General features: G+C 35.2%; 3 protein-coding genes across 5 annotated transcripts; 1 reads left to right on the top strand and 2 right to left on the bottom strand.

The window, feature by feature from the left end:
• The first annotated feature begins 1,941 nt into the window (after positions 1 to 1,941).
• LOC21403268 (UDP-glycosyltransferase 74E2) lies at positions 1,942 to 6,283 on the top strand. 2 transcript variants are annotated; one of them, XM_024168859.1, is made up of 2 exons: positions 1,942 to 2,761; positions 5,399 to 6,283. In XM_024168859.1, exons 1-2 carry the CDS (start codon positions 2,099 to 2,101, stop codon positions 6,119 to 6,121), a joined length of 1,386 nt encoding a protein of 461 aa, XP_024024627.1. In that variant the 5' UTR covers positions 1,942 to 2,098; the 3' UTR covers positions 6,122 to 6,283. The 2 variants fall into 2 exon arrangements, with proteins under 2 accessions (XP_024024627.1, XP_024024626.1); XM_024168858.1 differs by lacking the exon at positions 1,942 to 2,761 and adding an exon at positions 4,025 to 5,171.
• Positions 6,284 to 6,732: 449 nt separating this feature from the next.
• On the bottom strand, positions 6,733 to 13,342 carry LOC21403267 (mitochondrial proton/calcium exchanger protein). Its single transcript, XM_010103049.2, has 16 exons — positions 13,251 to 13,342; positions 11,544 to 12,201; positions 11,122 to 11,434; positions 10,722 to 10,868; positions 10,547 to 10,635; positions 10,347 to 10,439; positions 9,824 to 9,950; positions 9,549 to 9,613; positions 9,276 to 9,450; positions 8,895 to 9,089; positions 8,726 to 8,773; positions 8,206 to 8,352; positions 8,000 to 8,082; positions 7,327 to 7,442; positions 7,012 to 7,068; positions 6,733 to 6,812 (listed from the first exon to the last, which is right to left on the bottom strand). Exons 2-16 carry the CDS (start codon positions 12,137 to 12,139, stop codon positions 6,733 to 6,735), a joined length of 2,331 nt encoding a protein of 776 aa, XP_010101351.1. The 5' UTR covers positions 12,140 to 12,201; positions 13,251 to 13,342.
• A 1,757-nt stretch (positions 13,343 to 15,099) lies between these two features.
• On the bottom strand, positions 15,100 to 20,420 carry LOC21403266 (integrin-linked protein kinase 1). Of its 2 annotated transcripts, XM_024168812.1 has the most exons (12): positions 19,657 to 20,420; positions 18,784 to 18,858; positions 18,595 to 18,699; positions 18,100 to 18,185; positions 17,625 to 17,745; positions 17,277 to 17,356; positions 17,100 to 17,162; positions 16,860 to 16,981; positions 16,469 to 16,554; positions 16,180 to 16,304; positions 15,586 to 15,717; positions 15,100 to 15,465 (listed from the first exon to the last, which is right to left on the bottom strand). In XM_024168812.1, exons 1-12 carry the CDS (start codon positions 20,077 to 20,079, stop codon positions 15,459 to 15,461), a joined length of 1,425 nt encoding a protein of 474 aa, XP_024024580.1. In that variant the 5' UTR covers positions 20,080 to 20,420; the 3' UTR covers positions 15,100 to 15,458. The 2 variants fall into 2 exon arrangements, with proteins under 2 accessions (XP_024024580.1, XP_024024581.1); XM_024168813.1 differs by lacking the exon at positions 15,100 to 15,465 and having other exon boundaries at positions 15,582 to 15,717.
• Positions 20,421 to 21,977: the final 1,557 nt, after the last annotated feature.

Here is a 21,977-nt window from a genome sequence, read left to right as displayed (position 1 = left end):
AATGCATGAGTGATTTGAATTTGAACGGATTGTGTGTAGATCTCTTAGAGATATGAATTGTGTTTCAATTTCAAATGAGAAGCTTAAAAGTGGCACCTCACGTGGAAAAGATAAAGTATATTATGGATGCTACATTATAAGTTCGGTTGAGTTTGGTTTTATGTTTGAATTTCAAAGTGTGCTTTATTTGTAAAGTGGATTTGGAGATAAATGAGAGATATAGTACGTGGAGATAAAGCTTAGTTTATCTTTAGGATATATATATATATAAATATATATTGAATTTGTGCGTGGATGTTTTTTGATGGGCATTAACGTGGAGTTGGCTAAAAGGAGATATTGTGAGTTGATTTAATAGAGAGAATCGTGCAGAAAAAAAAGGAGAAGCTTATCTGAGTAAATTTGAAGATAATTCTCAAGAGGTCTTAGAAGATTTATTTAAAGGTCTTGTTTCAGGCCACTAAGGATTTGGGGTTTAATAGAATATTTTCAGAAAAGAGTCTGTGAGTTTTTATGAGCCTAGTGCGCTATTGAGATTGTCCTTCAAAAAAGGGATTTGTTACTTTCGGGAGGAAGCTCTGCCAGTCGAAGGGAGTTCGCCAGGTAAATAGAAGACGTGTGGTGCATGCTAAATAATCACTGTGGAGATTCGTAACAGTAGCGTCATTGTCTAGGAGGGAGTCTTTGAGTGAATAAGTCTGTCCGGTGTCTGTAATTTCTGGAACATAGTAAATTATTTACTGTCTGGGCGTGGCTCCGCATATGTAGGCGTGCGCACCAAACTGCGATATCATATTGTGTGTTCCTTTACTTTCTGCACTTCATTTTATTCGAGCAACTGAACGTAATTAACCCAAATCTAACATTTATTACTCGTCAATGATTTACTTCTTAATAGTCTTTAAGCTATGCCAAACATATCATCTTTATTTGTTGCTATTTAGGGAGTAATCATTACTAGTGAATAAGTTTGTACTACGCAATGCCGAACATAATATAAAACATTGTCGAAACAGGAATTAGTTTATACATATTTCTAAAGTTGGGGGATTGAAAAGTAATTTTTTAAAATTAAGAGGTCAATATGTAATTTTCTAGATATTAAGGGCAACATTATCAATGAGTCAACAATGCAATTAGTAATTTAAAAAGAAAAATGATATTTATCTCCATGAAGATAAAACCCTATACTCATAAAATGATGGGTCCTATTAAGTTGGGTCTCACTTACCCACCTAGTGAGACCCTTTTTATGTGAATAGTATAGTTTTAAAGAGGAATAAAGATGTTTTTTAAAAGTTAAGGGTCTCAACAATACCATTAGTTATTTATTCGACCGCAACATTATCAATTAGCTCACTGAAGAATCAATATTGAGATTTTGAATTATACACGTTTTTTTTTTTTTTTTGAAAGGTATCATACACGTTTCTTTGCAGTTTGCACATATATAAAATTGACAACATATAGGCAACGTTAGCAATTAGCACACTCCAACTAATCTTCCCCTTAAATCCCCAACAGTTTCCCACAAATCAGTACGATGTATAATTACTGTTCCATTAATATATCTATGCTTTTCGTCATCATATACGTCTTTTTGAGTTGATTCTTTTTTTGCTTGGACTTTTTGAGTTGACACTTAAGAATATTGCATTAGACACGTTTCTTTGTAAAAGTATTGCACTTAAGTCCTAAATTGTTAAAATGTTCCACGCGAACGGCCTGTGAAGTAATAAAAACAAGTCAGCGCAGGTGAAATCCACAAATAACAAAAATCTTTCACGGACTTGAATAGAAGTGTGCAATATTTTCAATACTTTGTGGACTCACTGTGAAACATTTTAGTAGTTAGGGACCTAAGTTGCAATTAAGTATTAACCCACTCTATAAATATGTATTCCTAATGAAGCTTAGCCATCATCAATGTTGTATGTGAATTGTCCCACTAACTACTAGAGGCCGCAAAAAAAATCATTATCCCCTGCTTTTGGCCTTTGCCTTGTTTTTCCTTTTTGTGTCCTCTTTCTTAAGAGAGACCATTAAAAAAAAAAAGGAACATATCCATCAAGAGATTGAGATTGAGAAAGAGAGGAAGATGGAAGAAATTAGGAGGGAGAAAGGGACGCACATTCTTGTTATCCCTTACCCTGTGCAGGGCCACATAAACCCAATGCTCCAATTCTCCAAACGTCTCGCCTCCAAAAACCGCCGCCTCATCCGAATCACCCTTCTCGCAACCGAATCCATCTCCAATATCCAAGATTCTTCTTCATCATCATCAGATCATATTTCAAATGTCCACATTCACAACCTTCCAGACCCTCCAAAGGAATTACACGAAAAGTTCGGAAACATTGACGCTTATTTACATCACTTGAAAGCTGCAGTTTCACACAGCTTACCTGATATTATTCACAAAAACCGAGATGAAACCGAGGTTGTCATCTACGATTCTATCTTGACATGGGCTCTTGATGTAGCTAGAGAATTTGATCTCCAGGCAGCACCATTTTTTACTCAATCTTGCTCCAACTTAGCCATATATTACCACCTGTATCAAGCCACAATTAGCATTCCTTTACTAGAGCCAGCAGTGTCGTTGCCGTCGTTGCCGCGGTTTCAGATCAATGATATGCCGTCCTTCATTTCTGTTCCGGGCTCGTACCCGGATATACTGAAGACTATCTTCGATGGATTTCCTCACTTTCATCAAGTCAAGTGGATCTTTTGCAACACTTTCGATATGCTGGAAGAGGAGGTATGTTTCATAACTACGCGCACGTCACTACATATAGCATTTTTTTTTTTAAATCACATGTGTATACGTATGTGATCCTAAAAAAAAAAAAAAAAAAAAAAAAAACGTTCTTTAAGATCTACTTCTATTTTTTAAGGGTCTTCCACTGCAACAATTTAATTAGACAAAAATATTGATGAAAGATGACATTTCATCGTCTACCTAAGGAAGCGTATCGATGCGTGCACTAGTTTTCATACGTAAGTCTTGGTTTAGGGCTATAATATTTGTCTCCTTCCAGATGCAAGATCAAATATGCTTTTGTTATTTATTTATTTATTCTTTTGAGGTGGAAGAATTCTATCTCATGTATGGTTGTTATTACGTTAGGCACTTGGGCTGATTAATTATGCAACCACTACAAGTGGTTAAGTAGCTAAGAGTTACTTAAATATTGGGATTATTAGTGTTGTGAGGCCTTAATTTTTGAGCATTGTGACACTTTAGTCTTTGAACTTCTTCTTTGTAATTTTGTTAGTCTCTCACATTAAAATTGATAAATAATTTTTATAATTTAACATAAATAATCACATTTCTTTTTTCTTTTTGAAAATATAGATAATCATATTTTTATTGTCTAACAATTGAAAATTTTACATAAACAATTACATTGAGTGCAAAATGTTATAACTTTCAATAAGTTTTAATAATACTTAAGAACATTTTGCATATAATATAACTATTTTTGTAAAATTTCAAGTTAATACACATTGAACGTATGATTATTATCTATATTAAATTAAAAAGTCATTAGTCAATTTTCATTTTAGGGACCAAAGCCGTCTACAATTAAAAGTTTAAAGAATAATTTATCAAAATTAAAAGTTCAGGGACTAGGATGTAAAAATGCTCAAAATTCATGGAATAACCCCCTCAAAAGAAAAGAAGAGGAAGAAAAAAACCAACGCCAATAACCCCCTCATAAAGAAAAAAAAAATAACAAAACAACGCTACTATTGGTTTTGATGCAAAAAGTTTGTAAAGCACAGTGGAATGAATTTGAATACTTATTTAAAATAGTTTGCTCTCGTAGTGTAAAATAGTTATATCATTATTAATTTTCCTATTTACTCAAAGTATGAGTTTGATGATTTTGAGTATGCATATAATAACTTTTGAAAAGTCAAAATTGATTCTATTCGAAAATATAAATTGCACCAACATTAAGTTTAACAACTGAAATAAAGTATTTTCACATCCCATGTGGTATGGGCGTGGGGCATGCAATCACGAGAGGAAAATTTATAGAGAGAAGAAGAGAAATTTTCTGAGTTTATCAATCTGTTATTGATGGATTGAGAACCGATTTTTATTGCAGTCATGTAATTGATCCTCCTTAGCTAACTTAAGTTCTAACTAAGCTAAGCAATACAACTATTAATTATTTAATTTAATGGACCTTGATAATGAGACCACAGAACTGAACTACCCTTTAAAAAGTGGGCCATTTGGTGGCTTGATGACAGAGAAGGACATTAATACATGAATCCATTTTACACATGCACGTGATCACGTACATATTGGATAGCTACATTATATGCTTTCTATTTGCTTGCAAATACACAATTTTGCACTTCTACAAATTAAGACCACACATTTTTAGCTATCATACCTCACTAAAAACTCCAAGTAAGGAAACAATTAGAAGAGAGATCATATGGAGCAAGAGAAAACAATATCACTAGTCGCAAAAAAAAAAAAAAAAAAAAAAAAAAAAAAAAAAAAGAAGAAGATGGAGAAACAAGAGAAAGTCCATGTACTAGTACTTCCAATTCCAGTTCAAGGCCATATAAATCCAATGCTCCAGTTTGCAAAGCGCCTAGTATCCAAGGGGCTGAAAATCACACTAGTTACGGCCTTCATTAACGCCGAGTCCATTCAAGCGCGAGCCGGAGAAATCGAAATTGAGAACATTTCTGATACAACAGAAGTAGACAGAGATGTAAGTAATGCCGAAGCTTTTCTCAAGGAGTTCCATGAGCTTGTATCTCTAAAGCTACCACAAGTCATAGAGAAACTAAAGTACACTGGTAATCCGGCGGGTTACCTTATCTACGACTCCGTCGCACCACAGGCCCTAGACATTGCCAAACAGCTTGGCCTCCCCGGAGCCCCGTTCTTCACCCAATCGTGTGCCGTGAATGTCCTATTCTACAACATGCCTCAAGGCCTGCTGCGAGTGCCCGTGGAGGACAAGGAGCCCCCCATGTCCATGACGGGGTTGCCTCAGCTGGAGCTATTTGACTTGCCATCTTTTGTTTATGATATGGTGTCATATCCATCCTTGTTAGCCAATCTGGCTAACCAGTTTTCCAACTTTAGAGAAGCCGATTGCATCTTTTTCAACACTTTTGAGAGCTTGGAGGAAGAGGTACACAGCAGCCAATGGATCAAAGCAAAGGATAACCCGTCAGACCCTAACAAATTAATTCTATGTTATGCCGCACATTCTATGGCAGTTTTAACCCACTGCCACAATATCGTTGATAAATAATGACTCTGTTAAATATCAATTAATTTGTAGCTGTCTTTTCATAAATTATTTTGATTGATTTACTAATTTTTTGTTTCACATTTTTTTTCCCCAAATTCTATTAGGTGGTGAGCTGGGCAGCGAGCCAGTGGCCAGTCAAGAACATAGGGCCAACCATTCCATCAATGTACTTAGACAAGCGATTACAGGACGACAAAGATTACGGGCTCAGCCTCTTCAAACCTGAAGCTGAGACTTGCAGAAAGTGGCTAGACTCAAAGGATGATAAGTCGGTGGTTTATGTGGCGTTCGGGAGCTTGGCGGCACTGGGAGAAGATCAAATGGAAGCAATAGCACGAGGCCTCAAAAGGAGCAACAGACATTTCCTGTGGGTGGTCCGAGAGACAGAGCTGAAAAAGCTTCCGAGCAACTTCATGGAGGGGACGGTGGAGAAAGGCCTGGTGGTGACATGGAGCCATCAATTAGAAGTCTTGGCACACAAGGCAGTGGGGTGCTTCGTGACTCACTGCAGTTGGAACTCAACGACGGAGGCACTGAGTTTGGGAGTGCCGATGGTGGCCATACCACAGTGGAGCGACCAACCCACCAATGCAAAATTTGTTATGGATGTCTGGCGGGTGGGGTTGAGGGCAAAGGTGGACCAAAGGGGACTGATAACAAGCGAAGAAATTGAGCTGTGTATCAGGGAAGTCATGGAGGGGGAGAGAGGGTTAGAGATCAAGAGGAACTCAGAGAAGTGGAAGCAGCTAGCTAAAGCAGCAGTAGATGAAGGTGGAAGCTCCGACAAAAACATCGAAGATTTCGTTGCAGATCTTGTCTGCTCCTGAAATGCTCTGTGCCTCTGTCTCTATATGTCTCAAAGATATATCTGGTAGTTTTGAGACTTTTCTATATATGCACGCATACTTGTGTGAGAAATAATCCTTGTTTTAGCAACTTGCTCTTCGAAATAATGAAAATAAAGAATAATAATAATAATTTATAACAAGAAGAAGCTTTAGCATGCTTTATAAAATATTTTCCAACCCAAAGTACAATTGCAATGCAAATGGCCTGAGCATGCGAGAGGTTGAGGCATTCTATAAAATTCGGGGAAAACTTGTACAATCACTCTTTTATTTCAATCCGATATAGATGGCCTCACTAACAAATACAAAAAAGAGGACTAGGAAGCCTGGCAACAATAAACAAGACAAGATGTCGCTACACTTTATCGTTTTTGTATACATGTATTTTCTATCAGCATTGTTTACAGTACTAGTATGTCCTTTGTCATATTGCTAGAATGATACATGATTAGATGAGTATAAACCAACACATCAGGAATTTCCCAGCTGAAGCCCCAACCCTTTCTTATACTTGGGTTCAGAAAATTTATTGAGCAATCATTTTGGAAAACTTAGATGGTCTCAACAGAGATCAAACAGGGACGAACCGTCTACATTGGTCGATCACCCATGTTGGTTTCTTCGGTCCGACTGCCCAACTTGACAATATCTTCCACAAGAATCTTCCCCTCTGTAGCATGAAATCACACCAAAAATAATCATATGGCAGATTAATGCAGTTAATTTTTCGGCATTAAAGATTAATAGACTTGAATAGAGGTCCATTTGTGCGTAGATTTTTATTTTATTTTATTTATTTTTTTATTTTTTTTAAGAAATGAACAAGAAAACACAACAAACCAGCTAATCTCCACAAGCCCTTGCATTACTGGTTTCTTCGGTCCGACTGCCCAACTTGACAATATCTTCCACAAGAATCTTCCCCTCTGTAGCATGAAATCACACCAAAAATAATCATATGGCAGATTAATGCAGTTAATTTTTCGGCATTAAAGATTAATAGACTTGAATAGAGGTCCATTTGTGCGTAGATTTTTTTATTTTATTTTATTTATTTTTTTTAAGAAATGAACAAGAAAACACAACAAACCAGCTAATCTCCACAAGCCCATGCATTACTCTCATTCCCTCGTGATAATGGAACAAACACATTGACAAAAAAGAAAGGCAACAAATTAACTGACCTCTATCTTTGGAAAGACTGCTTATGAGCTCCTGGACACCCTCCTTGCCTAACGTATTCTTCAAGTACATTGCTGCACCAGCAACCTCCTCAGGAGATACTTTCCCGTCAAAATCCCTGCATACATATATGGAAGTGCTAACATATTGAGAGAGAGAGAATTGTCATGAAGCTATTTCTTATTTCAAAAATGCAAAAGACAACAAAAAAATGAGCGGGAGAGAGAGAGAGAGAGAGAGAATTGTCATGAAGCTATTTCTTATTGTCATGAAGCTATTTCTTATTTCAAAAATGCAAAAGACAACAAAAAAATGAGCTCTGACAACTTAATACATGCAGCGCATGGCAGATACATGATGTTATCAATCATGTCGAACTTGCTCAAAGTGAAGAAATACCAACAACAAAACAAGAGAGCTGCTAGTGTCTGATGGTTAAGTTTCAAGCCAAATCTGTAGTCTGATAACCATTCCATCCAAGGGATAATGGTTATAATTAATTAGTCAGATAAACTAATACATTAAGATACGAATGTTCTTTGCAGGAGATTTCTTAGTGCTATAGTACATGAAGACACGATGCTGTAAAATCCCCTACTTGGATAGCAGAGTACTTACTTAACTTAAAAGAAAATAGGTGAATATTAGAATCAAGAAATAGAAACGTTTAACCACCTGTCAAGTAGTTGCCAACGATCACCAATTTTAGCATCTACATCGTCGATTTCCTTTTCAAGATTTTGAAGCATAGCATCGACCTAAAATTTGAAAAGGGAAAAAATTTAAAATAAATAAAAAGAAAAATTTCAAAAAAAGAAGTCGGTGTTTTCAGAATTGCAGAAAGAATTATCAGCAGAATAATTGAAAGTTAAATTACTCACTCTGTCTATCAGTGCTGATGAAACTTCATCACCTTCAGCTACCTCACTAGCATTCTCAGTTTCTTCTCGGGCAGCTCTATATGCCTTAATGGCATTTTTCTCTCCATCCATACCCTCCTTGTCCACTATGCTATGATAAAGTTCGATCTGAAAAGCATCAGACAAGCATAATGTTTTTTGACAAACAGTAAAGTTACGATAGTATACAGAACAGAGCACATTTGACCCCCCACCCTCCCCGCGGCAAACAAAAGAAACAAATAGAGAATTTAAAGTTCGAGATGACATAATCACACCACCAAGAGTATGGTTGTTAGTATAATTACAATGACTACTCTTTTAACTTGAGATGATGATGACCATCATAATAAAAATAAATCTCTTCTTACTTAAAAACGTGATCCATTTGGAAAAAAGCATACTACATCCCCTTGAAGCCAACACACGATACAGGAATATTGGAAACAAAATTTTAGTAAGGTTATGGAACCTCTAGCTAAAAACCAAGATAGTGAATTACCTCCTTATTTACAAGCCTCAGGAATTCTTCACGTTCCCTACTCACCGACTGCAGGTAACAAGTAAAAACTAAATAAAACTTGAATATTTAGGGAAAAAAGAAAAACAAGAAGTCGCAACAATTGATAATATACTATAACAAATAAGAGCTTTCAACATTAAGTTCTTACAGATGCAGAAGCTAAAACAGCCAGTGCATGACTGAGTTCACATAATTGCTCTTGCTTTTCCAATGCTCTTGCTCTGGCTTGCTCTTGTGCCTCTCTTGCAGTTGGAATAGACATCTCTTTCAATGCCACATCCTCTCGGCTACCCTCAGATTCCTTTATTCTCGCTTGCTCTTCTTCCTCCCTCTCTTCTTCCTCCTGCAATATATAACCGCACAAATAAATAAATGAAATACTCAACTGACCATTTTCATCTTTATCTATTCATTTATTTTGTAGTCCATGCAAGAAATCTAAAAGCAGAATGTTTAGAGCTATCTATTTTCCTGTGAGGAAAAAAAAAATAAAAAATAAAAAATAACTTCCTAAAGCAGAAAATTCAACCTTGATAAGTTCTTCCTGCATCTCAAGGTACTCCAGTTTCCTCCTCCTTTCAGATACAGAGTCTTCAGAGGGCAATGCGGTAACACCAACAGTTCCCACAACCTCATCTGGAAGAGAAGATAATGTAGCTTGAACAGCTTCCTCTGGCCTCAACTTTCCCGATACAGTGAAGGCCCTAGACGAGGCATCAAAAAAGAATCAAGCACAACATGCACACATCAAGAAAAACACTTGAAAGAAATAGTTTGTGATATCTTTTGCAAATTAAGTTACCTGGAAAGGATCAAAAGTGAAGATGGTACAGAATGATTCAGAGACAAATCCAACCAATCACGAAGCTGTATTAAAAAAGTTAACAACAAATGATTGGCAGTAGCTTCAGAATCAGGTACACTAGTTAAATTGTTATTTTTTCTTTTTACTGATTTGCTACTTTTGCAAAATCTCTCCCTCCCTGTGTCAGAGAGAGAGAGAGAGAGAGAGAGAGAGAGCCTCTTATTCTCCCTATTCTAACTAAAAGGCATGCCAAATAAGAGTAAAATAGAAACCTGCTGGCGCATTTCTTCAACCGAGAGCAATCCAAGCATGCCTCGTTCTCTACAATCTTCACGAAGTTCAGCTTCTGATAGAGACTCCACACCTTCAGCTTGGATTAATTTATCATCGGCTTTAATGCTAGCAGGAAAAGGAAAATCAATCAACAAAACATGGTGAGCGGCACCACTCTAGTGCCTGAAGTCCAAAGCAATAACATGCAAGTTCAGTTCCAATTACTTATAAAGTTCAGAGCTCTTCCTGAATTTCTGTAGGACATTTTTCTTGGTCATGTTTTGCAAGTTATATACACTGAGAACACTTCTATATTCCATACCAACAAAAATGTCTAGATAATTTCAAAAGTAAGATGATAAGAGAAGACCAGGCTCGAATGAGCACATATTTCATGGAATGCCCGGTATGCAGCTTTTGATATCAAAATCCACTCAAACTCACGTATCTGTGCTTCAATCAAAGGCTAGAGAACTACTAGAATGCATGTGTAGTAGCTTTTGATATGAAAACATGTATCACCTTTGAAGCCTTTTCCGTAGCATATATCTTAGATAAGCGTCCGTTCCAAAAGGGCTGATTCCCATATATTTGCACATATTGACTAGTCGAGGCCTAAAAGCAACAAAAAAAATGAAAGCATAAAACTTGCAACCCTCCTTCCACCGAAAAACTATCGTAACAAATTTTCAAGAGCAGAAATATTTATTAGTAAACCTAACCTGCTAATATTATCTAAGGTAAGTTCATCATTAAACAACTTCGCAAAGCCCAAAATTTCCTCATTTGAAACTCGACCACCCTTTCGAACCTGAAAACAGAACAAAAAGTACTTGTATAACACAAAGGAGATCAATATGAATAACAGACACAGAGCATTTGAACCAAACTCCTCACTTTGTTCAAGAATTCATCAAGATCTTTTGCTGTTCTTTTTATTTCTCCACTTCTTGAGTTTTGAACTTCCTTGGCCATTTCTTTGGCGGTGTCTTGGAGGAACTTAGCATATTCTATCCTTGCGTTGAGTCTTCTTTTCAATGCTTCCTATACATAATGTCATTAAAGGTGAAGACAAATTGAAAGTGAAAACTTTACTCAAAGATACTCAGGTAACTCTTTCAGTGTATGGACGTGTTTGGCACATGTATGGTATATAACATGTGAAGATGAAATTGTTGTCGCACTATATGCAGATCCAGGTAAACATATATCAGATCTTCACCAATGCGTACGTTTTCCTCGAGGTAAAGTATGCAAAAGATGATATTTAGACAACTAGATTTATCAAATTTACTACCTGCTCTTTCATCTTGTCTTTAAACGTTGATGGCAGCATATTGGGGAACAATTTCAGGAATACTGGAAGCAGAAATTCCATAAATGGTACAATGATAAAAACTGCAAAAGGAACTAGCCTAAAAATATCAACAGTGGTTCGTGTTAGTTGTTGCCTTTCCCTTCTAGAGAGACTCTTCCCATCAGCAAGTTTTAACAACAATCTTGAACAGATCCTCACATCTGCCCATAGCAGCTTACAACCTAACCAATAATGTTGCAAGGTCGATACAAATTCCTCTTTCCAATGAATAAGCTTCTTCGCCCAGTCCTCCCTGCAAGAGAAACAACAAACCAAACAATAAGCAAATGTAAGACCATATCAACTTATATAAATACAACACTTTTCGAAACAAAATGCATCATGCTGAAAGAGAATCTAACTTGCTCATAGAAGCTACGGCTTTCAAGGCAGGACCAATTCCTAAAAATGTGGTCCATACTCTGCGCAAAATGGAGTTAGCAACTTTTTGTTCTTGCAACCTTTTGGCCTTTGCTTTGGCTTTTGCTGTACTTAAACCTTCAACAGCTTGATCACATTCCTCCGGAGATGCTTCTTTCCTTTTCTTACTAACCAATTCTTCATTTTCCTCGTTGTCACTGCCTAATACCTGCTGCTTAGCAGCAGCGGTAGAAGCATTGCGAATAGACTGAGATATCCATCTAATCCCCAAAGGAGAGGTATATTCGGATCTTCCATTTCCGAAACCCAAAGCCATACTTCCATAGTATCTTGTAGTAAATTGTCCTATTCCTGATAATTCCCATAACTTCCCTTTAGTCACTGAAGTTCCATTTGGAGCGCTTATGTGATTAACATTTGTACAAGCAGATTCTATATTGGGATGGGGAGCTGGTGACTCCAAATTCTGAAAAGTATTCTCATGCCCGAGGATCTGGAAACTTTGGATTGACCGGTAAGAGGCGTTTAAGTAATCAGAAACAAACCTTCTCCTCCTCAAAAGCGCTTTGGAAGCCATTATTGAACTTCACTCTCGTTACAAAAACAAATACATCAACAACAAGCTGATAAAAGCAAAACCTGCCCAAAACAAAAGAACGGGAAAAAGAAAATAAGCAAAACCCTACCAAAAAGCAAAAAGTAACAAAGAAATATCCTCTGCAAGAAGAAAATCAGAACTCTAAACTATGGTTACACACATAATATCTTTTATTCATAACAAACAAAAATCACAATTTTGCTAGATATAAACAAAAGATAAAATAAGAACGTAAACTAGTCACATCATATTTCAACAAAGTTTCTACATATTTATTGCATCCTAAACAGAGAATGCATCTAGTCTAGTAGTAAAAGAAAGTTGCCGATTTGCCACTCCACCCTTAATTACTTTTCGACCTTAAATTTAGACCGTCATAAAAGTACAAAGAGATCACATCCATCAAAGTAAAAAAGAAAAATAAAACAAGGAATACATAAAATTTATAATGAAAAAGTGAGACACAAAATGAAAGTTTTACATGGAACACATAATTTTATTGATAAATATAAGGTGAAATTTTTTAAAATACCAAAGGAAGAAAAAACTAACTAATTGAAAAAAAAAAAAAAAACAAAACAAAATATCGAGCATCACAAGTTCACAAAATTCACTAATTCATCAACCTAACCCTGGAACGTTCAAAGTGAAACACAAAAAATAAACACTTTTGTTCCGACGTTAATCAGAGAAAGAGAAATGAAAGTTTCAACGGAACACGTGGTTTTATTGGTAAATGTATCATCAAGTAATGAAAAAAATGAAAATACCAAAACTAGCGAGCCTCATAATATTTTGAAATTCATGAATCGAACTCTGGAACATTCAACGTGACTGACAATCATTTCTAAATGTTACGCATTTCAAACAAGCAAGTGATCGCACCAATCGACGTATTCTGTAAACTCCAGAAAAGAAAAAAAAAATGTGTATTTATAATTCCAAGCGGTTCTTCGGAAGCAAACAGGATCATAGTATTTAGAGGTACAAAACAAAATAAATAGAACGAAAACAAACGAAAAGAAGAGAAAATCTCAGCATCTAGCATCAACGAGCTCGAATGAAGAAGACGAAAGGAGTATGGACTTACAGTAGGGGCGCTAACAGAGAACCACCAAGAAAGAACGAACGAACGAACGAACTGCGGAAAGAGAGAAACTGGAAATGGGGGTCTAAAAGTCTGAAGTCCCAAAAGCCAACGGTGAGGTTTTAGAGATGGACTAAGGGTGTGTTTGGGTGCTTTTCGGGAGGATGCAAACTTATCAGGGTTGGGGCAAGATTGCCGTTGGATTATTCTGATGGGCAGCTTGTTTGGTCTATCTTGATTATGTGGGCCCCTCTCTACTTCCGGTTGCCACGTTGACACTACTGTTTTGGTTATGTCGTCGCACGACTTCAGCTAGCCGTCGTTGCGATTGCCTTTCGTGTCGCACAATCCACATGACCATACTCATAAAAATATCGTTTGGACTTATTTAAGAAAATAATATTTATTTTTTGTTTTAGATTCGGAGATATTTTTTTTGTGTTTTTTTCTTTTTGAAATTCTGGTGTTTTGTATTTTTTAATTATTAAATTTGTATTAAAATTTATTTATTTTATATATTTTTTAATTAAATGTGATTTTAATTATATTTAACGATTAAAAAAGTAAAAAACGTTTCTTAAAAAGAGAAAACAAAGAAAAAACTCTCTTAAATTAATATAAAAGTACATTTGATCAGGAGAAAAGGAATGCAATGAAAAGAAATAGAGCCCAATTATGATGTTTGGTTGGTTAAAAGTTAAGAATGACCTTCTTTGGAATGGCTTTTTTACTCATTTTAAGGTGCGTTTGGTTACAGTGGGAGAATGATAATGATAATAAGAATGAGAATGGTAACGAGAATGAAATGAAAAAAAAAGTTGATTCATTTGTTTGGTTGTAATTTTAAGAATTCTCTGAAATGAAACATGAATATTTTCATGTTGACAAACTTATCCTTATATTATATATAATACTAATATTTTATCTATCAATATAATATATAAAATGTAATATAATATAATAAAATTAGTATTATATAATTATGATATATAATATAATAATATTATTAAAATTGTTAATATAATTATAATATTTTTTTTTTATAATGGATAATAATATTATAATTATAAAATTATAGTAATATTTAATTATATTAATTATTATTATATTATTAATATAATAAAATTAACTATATTATATAATAAAATAATAATATTAGAATTATTAATATAATTATAGTATTATTTATTAAAATATTACAACTATATTATATTAGAATTATGAATTTACAACTATATTAAAAATCAATTGTTTGGTTCTAATCATGGAGGCCATGTGAATCACGATGCACGAAAACAAAATCCCACCGTCAAGATATGAAAAGGTCTCTAAAAAGAAAAGGAAAATAAATCTGAAAAGGTCCAGATTTTGAAAGAAAAGAAAAAGTCTGGCATCGTAAAGCATATATCGATTTTTTTTATCGATCTAAAAAGTGTTGTCTTCAGTTGTTATTACTATGTTTGTGGGTATGTTTTTTTCTGTACATTTATTTATCAAAAATAAGAAAAGGGCAATTTTGTCCACAAGGAATATATTCTATTCCATTATGAAGTATTTATAAAATCCTAACCAAACACCTTAATACTCTTTTCTTGCCGTTCTATTTCTTTACTATTATTATTCTCATTTTCATTGCTATTCTATGAAAGCAAACAAACACATCCTAAAAGTATATTATCAGTTGTTTAACATTAACATTGGCAAGAGGAAGATGTTTATTTAAAAAAACAAAAAACAAAATTGAACTAAAAGTTGACGTTGAATGAACAAGGTAAATCATTATCATTATCTATAGAATTCCACCATAAAAAATAATATGCTATTTTTATTGGATTGGTGGAAGAAACGGTCATCCAAAATAAATTGCATGCTGAGTAATATTTAATTAGATGCGTACGTGAACAAATGGAGCTTATACAACAAAAAACAAAACTGTTCCACACAATTATTATACATTTTAGAAAAGGGAAAAAAGGAAAAAGATTAGGAACTGTTCCAGCTCCTTTTGCCTAACAAAGACTGAGGGATGACATATATTTGAAGTCTGACGATTCTGAGTTTCAGACCCACTTGATTAGTTGCACTCCCAAAGCCAGTTAAGTTCAGAAAGTAACAACCTTCAGTGACAAAACCCAACTCCACTTTCCCCCAATCTTCATCATCTCTTTCTCTTTCTCTCTCTTCTCCGACATAACTCAAGAGTGTCTCCTTTCATTTCCTGTGATTCAATCCAATTATTACATGCTAAAACCAGATACGAAAGGCAAATGGAAATGAAGCACCAGTACTTTACTATTTTCTTTCTATTGCAGTTTAGTTAATCAAGTTATTGACTTACCAAGGAAGCTTAAAAGTGTCTTTCCACCATCCCTGCTTGGAGCAATTTGAAACTATCTTGTCCAACCGTACTATAATTTCAGAAAATGTCGGCCTCACGACTGGCTCCGGATCCCAACACTCCTCAATCAACCTGCATACATGTATCATTATGTCATGGTAGCATCATAAAAACAATAGAGTTCCTTTTTCAACTAAAAGAGACGACTGCAGATCGAATTTGTATTTGTACAGAGAAAGTTCGACTTCAGATCAAATAAGACATCAGTGATCTGACTGACTAATTCCGTGTATGATCAACGTAAGTGTATGTGAATCAAAGTGATTACCAATCTTTCACCATTTTCCCATGAAAATAGAAACACCACACCGAAACCAGGATTATAAAGCTGAATTTACATAACAGCAGCAGAATACTAACTAAATCAGACATAATGTACAATTATGATTCAGTTTTCAGTGCAAGACTTTATTTTGGTGTCAACTTCTTGCACGTTAAGAGTGGACCTTCAGCTTTTTAGACTCAGGCATCCCAGAGTAGAAAGTTTAACCACCTAGAACTCTAGTGAAATTGGGAATATGTCAAAGCACTTACTCTTTTAGATCTGGGGGGTAACTTTTTAATTTGCTTTTAAAAGGCGGTCTACTTCTTTCCAAGCACATCATCTTCAATGCCTCTCCTGAAGACTTGGGATGGAATGGCTGTATGCCCTCGATCATCTATATTCATACCAAAAAGACATCAATTCCTTTGAAAAATACTTGTATTCACCACTGTAGACATAACACACAAAAAACAAAAACAAAACAAAAGAGAGGAAAGATACACACATTACCAAAACAAAAAAAAAGTAAGCAGGCATCATGATCATGTCTTAGTATACCTCAAATAAGATGAGCCCGAAAGAATATGCATCCACACTTCTGTCAAATATCTCGTCTCTGTAGACCTCAGGTGCCATATATAGATCTGCAACAAATGAAGCAAAATCAATTAAAAATTAACAGGTCGTTAGATCAAGTAAACAGTTGTCTTGCTTGGTTTACGAAATTACAAGTATATATTTTGCACATGTGAGCACACATAAACAACAGTGAGATATTGAATGATTACATTTGTTACGGGAAGAAATAGTTTATAAAAGGGACATAATGAATATTCGAAGATTGAGCAGCAAGAATTGCACCATTCCCACCCAGTCTCTTCTTATATTTCTCAAATCTAAGTAAAGACAGTCAACAGAGGAACATGCATCGGTATATACAAGAACTTACTCAACGGATCGATGTCACCCCCAGACTGATCCAGTTTTGCTTTATCAGGAGAAATCTTTGACAATCTTACCAAACCAAATCCAGCTACCTTCAACTGACTTCCACTATCCAGCAAAATGTTTCTGGCACCTTACGAAAATTTTAAATATTAAAGAAGACTGCATTTTTATGAGAACTAAATAAAAATATATTTGTAATCATTATAATCATTTGATCAACTTTTGCATTTAGTTGTCTTACTTTGGCTTTAAATCACAGTGAATAATGGGATCTGGTTTACATTCATGAAGATAATTCATGCCCCTGTTCACAAGAAATAGAAGAAGCAGTTATAACGTTAAACTTAAACTTGGGACAGGAGTGTTAAGTTCAACTATAAGCTCGAGCATTCACAAATTAAACCAGCAAAGCACTTGCCTGGCAATGTCAAGAGCAAAGCGTAGGACTTTAGATGGAGAAAGCCGTCCTTCCCTCTGAATATAGCTTCCCAAGTCACCCTAAAAGATTACGGCAAAAAGGAAAGAAGGGGGAAAAGCTCATGTATGATTAATATGTTGGAATTTGTGCGTTTCTCTCAAGTAATAATTGGGAAAAGGAATGGACCACTCTGTAAAAACAGAGTATCCAGACAGCAGCAAAAGAATGCTCATATACGGCGTAAAAAAGAGATGATAGAGAGAGTGAGAACAAGATGCAAGAAAAGCTTACATACATACGCATAAAGAGATGGGGGGAGAGAGAGAGAGAGAGCACGTGAGTACTTACTTTTGGCTGATACTCTAAAACAATCATCATGGGCATATTCTGGGTCACAGCTCCAACAAACTGAACTACATTAGGATGTCGGGCCTTTTCTAACAACGTAAGCTCATGATTGAAGGCATTTCTGTCAAATAGAAGAACGAAAATCAGATGTAAAATGACATCTATGTCATGCACTTTACTCACGAATAGATTCTACAGGGTAATTTAAGCCAATTAGACAGGAACAAACCTTGTTGAAATAACTTATACGAAAACATCATCTACTTTACAGCGTACATAAACGTCTTATAGAAAATACTTAAATCACTCATCAAACATAGCTCTGTCATATATATAGATGATTGGAAGTGGTATGTGATGTGAACATAATTGTTAGTTGTCAACCTCTATAAAAATTGCACGCTGCCATAAATCCATTAAAAACAAAAGAGAGAAAGGCACGTTCATTAAGTGATAAAACGAGATCCGCACTTACATGCTTTCAGGGTCTGAAGAGCTATCCTTATCCAGGATCTTTACAGCAACCTTTGTACCATTCCACTTGGCCACTTGATATGTTCCCTATGATGTAGACAACCGGACATTGTCAATCAATTTAAATATGAAAAGCGCAAATATACAGCCGTACGGAGATTGCGAGCATGCAATGCTGAACAGTTGATCAAAAAGACTTGCTTTTAACGTTTTTATTTTTTATTTTGTTTATTATTTTGTAATGAAAGGTAATGTTGAGAAAGCAAAGAAAACTTAACACTTCAGCAGCATATACAATCCGACTTCAACTATTATAAGCTATCTAAAGGTCATGCAATGTGACTCCTCATTGTTCACCAATGGTCAGCAGAATAAGAAAAATAAAAAAACAAAATTTTGCATCGTGAAATCAGTTCAAGAACAATGGACCACCACATGTAAATATTTAATTTTAAGTGTATCAAGTGCGATAGAAGAGTAGAAGAAAATGAATAACCTTTGTGATACCATCACTCTTCCGGACCTGGAGCTCTAGTGGATTAAGCTCATACTCCGGAACTTCTCGAGGATTTGCAACAGCCATTGGTGTCTTCCTGGTTTTCTAATAATACGAAAAACATATCTATATAAACACAATACAAGAAGAAATATTGGACTGGAATCATGAATAAGGTAGATATTATACCGGAACTTTGGCTCCACGGGCCCTTAAAATATTGTAAACTTCTGTATTTCCATAATACTTTGCATCAGCAGCTGCCTGTAAAGATAAAGAGTACTTCAGCCATATGAAAAAGTAGCAAAAATATATATGAATTGCAACAATATTATTCCAAGTTCTGAATTTTACTAATTCTTTTATCTTCGTAACTGTAATTTAGGGCGAGATGCATGTTAGGACATAGTTTTTCAATTTTTCTTTCTAATGCTTCACATACAACATTCTTAAAACGTTGTTCAGTCGCTTTAAGTTGCATGATCTAGCCCAATGCTTGCTCTTAAATGGCCAAGTGGATACGTCATTGACAATCAAGGAATTTTGTTTTCCCATTAACGATTAAATCTTAAACTTTTCCAATTAAAAAAAATCTTAATTTTTTCGACAAGAGATCTTCTTCACTTCATAGGACATTAGGAATTCAAATTTGACGATCGCTCGACAGTAAATGGCACGAGAGAAAACAGGATGCTGTTAAGTAGAAGTAATTAGGAGATTAGTTTTTGGTCGGTTAGGTTCTCCGATATTTGTGGAGATTTGTTGTCTGAATAACAGAAATTTATTCAAAGAATGTTTTAGTCTCTTGTCTAAGCATTATTTTTAGTCTACCTACCAATTTGTATAAACAGCTGTCATTGTATTGATTTAATAAAGATCAAAGATTCAACTCTCAAAATCATCATAATTCTTTCTGTAACTTCCTTTCATTTTCGTGCACTTTCTCTGCTATTCTTTTCTTGATTGATGCTATCTCGAAACAATTGAAGATATAAAAAAAAATGTCAAATTTGATTATTTGCTTTTCATTCGAAGGAGAGAGATAGAGAGAGATATTAGTACCGTACTGCCCCAGCGATCGCGAGCGTCAATATTGGCACGGCGGCTGAGCAAGAGCTTGGCAACCTCGACGTGGCCTTCGCAGGCGGCGATGTGGAGGGCGGTGCGGCCGTCCAAATCAATGCTGTTGACGTCGATCCCCTCGTCGAGCAAATCGTCGAGGCCTTTGGTGTCCCCTCGGCACGCCATGAACAGAAGTTGCATCGTGGAGTCGAGGTTATCCGGCACCGTGAGCTGGTCATCGTCGATGGGACTCCGGCGTATTGGATCGAGCGACGATTGCCTGCCGAAGCTGAATCTGAGGTTGGTCTTCCTCGGGTCAAGCGACAACTGCCTCGTGAACTGCCGGCTCAGCGTCCGCCGGATTGAGCCCTTCGGGAACTGCCGCGATATCCCCCGCTTCAATTGCGCTGCTATGCTCTCCATACTCGAACTTCTCCGCAAAACAAAATTCAAAAATCAAAAACTTGCGGAATTCAATTAGGAAGGAACATAATGCGATTATTTGCGATTCGGATCGAGAGCGAGGCGAGAGCTAGCTTTCCTCTCGATGCCGAAACGAAGACCAGCTATAGAGGAGGAACAGCAGGCGATTGGATCAGGGAATTGAAGGCTCAGACTTTGAGAGATAAAGAGGAGGAGGAGAGAGAGACAGAGAGAGTCAAAAAAAGGATTAGAGATGGATCAAAGCGAAGCGCATTGAAGGGAGAGAGAGGGGGAGGGAGAAAAAAGAGGGAAATTAACAGAGAGTTTCTCTGTTTTTCTTCTTGTCATTTCTTTTCTTTTCTTTTTTTTCAAAGGAAGGACAATTAGGATAGTAAATAAATAGATAGAGACAGAAATAGAGAGACGACCATTCAAAAAAATATATATATAAAAAAGAAAATAGAGAGACGAAGAACCAGAGGAATGGGGCTGTGGTGCTTGTGTCCGAACACTTGTGCGCAAAGGCCGTTATCTATGATACAATTCTCTTTAAAAACGCGGCAAAACTCTATTCTACTTTCTAACATAATGTTAGAAAAAATGGAAAATTTTACTCTTAATAATAGTATATGAATTTAAATTTTTTATTTTTAATAAATATTTTTTTATTAATGTAATTATTTAACTGACAAAATTATGAAAAAATAAAGAATAAAAATTTTATTCTATACACTTTTAAAACGTATTTATTAAAATCACTCAACTACGTAATGGTATTATTATATTATTTAGGCTTGGTAGTGGAGGAAAAAAAAAAAAACCTTCATGTAACATTAAGTGCCTCTTTTGTGGAAGGGAAAAGTGAAAGAAAGGAGATGGGCAAATAAATTAGTGAAAGAATATTGGGATTTATGATTGTTAGTAGAGAAGCGATTTAACAATTTTGTTCGTATCCACAATCTATAAAACATTCTTTTTTATTGTTTTAAACGATTCTTCTTTTAACTATTATATATTTCCTTAATTTCAGATAACATATTTATTGTTTCTAACTACAACTTAATTTTTTAGTAGTTGAATCATGTTATAGTCGGAAATGAAAAGAGTCTCACCTAGAATATAAGTCCTAGTCGAGTGTGTAAAAATTTGAATTATGGCAGTAATCAAGTGCTTAGCAAGAATAATAAGAGTGTCATATATATATATATATATATAATATAGACACACACAAAGAATAAGGGTTAGTTTTTTTTTGTTTTGAATTTTTTTTGTTACTAGTAGGGTTAGTTTTAACGTTCAATCTAATCAAAATCATATTAAATTAAAAAAATATATCAAACATATAATTTTAATACATATTTAACAACTAAAATATATAAGACTACTTATAATTTATTTTTTCCAGATCATATAAAAAAACTCCTTTTTTTCCTTAAAAAATGAGTGGATATTTTTATGTTTTTGAAGGATATTTTTCTTCTTAGAAAGCGAAGGACGGACATTACTGATGTGAACAGTTCCATTTGAAAAGGTCAGCCCACGTGCATTGCACGTAGCAACTCACTGACTCGGTATTTGTTTATCGGCTAGTGTTTTAGGTGAGGAGAGAGTAAGGTTCCAAAAAGTATTAAATGCAATAATTATTTCATAATAATCTAAAAGAAAATACTATGATTACTGTTAGATCACATGCATACCATATCAAAATTAGAAAAAAAAACACGTATCTATAGATGTGGTTATGATAATTCTCCTATAAATCAATCACTTAAGAATTATGAAAATATGAATTTATGATACAACTTTGAATTGTAACTGAGCAAATTTGTGCTAGCGAATGAAAGTGATCAGAGTATGAGTATAGATTTTGGTCGACAACGTCAGCGACAAGTGGTAAT

This window comes from Morus notabilis, unplaced genomic scaffold (genome assembly GCF_000414095.1).
Source record: "Morus notabilis unplaced genomic scaffold, ASM41409v2 Scaffold388, whole genome shotgun sequence".
NCBI classification, from domain to species: Eukaryota; Viridiplantae; Streptophyta; class Magnoliopsida; order Rosales; family Moraceae; genus Morus; species Morus notabilis.
Note: the sequence above shows the minus strand (reverse complement) of the source record. Positions and strands in the feature narration are given on the sequence as shown.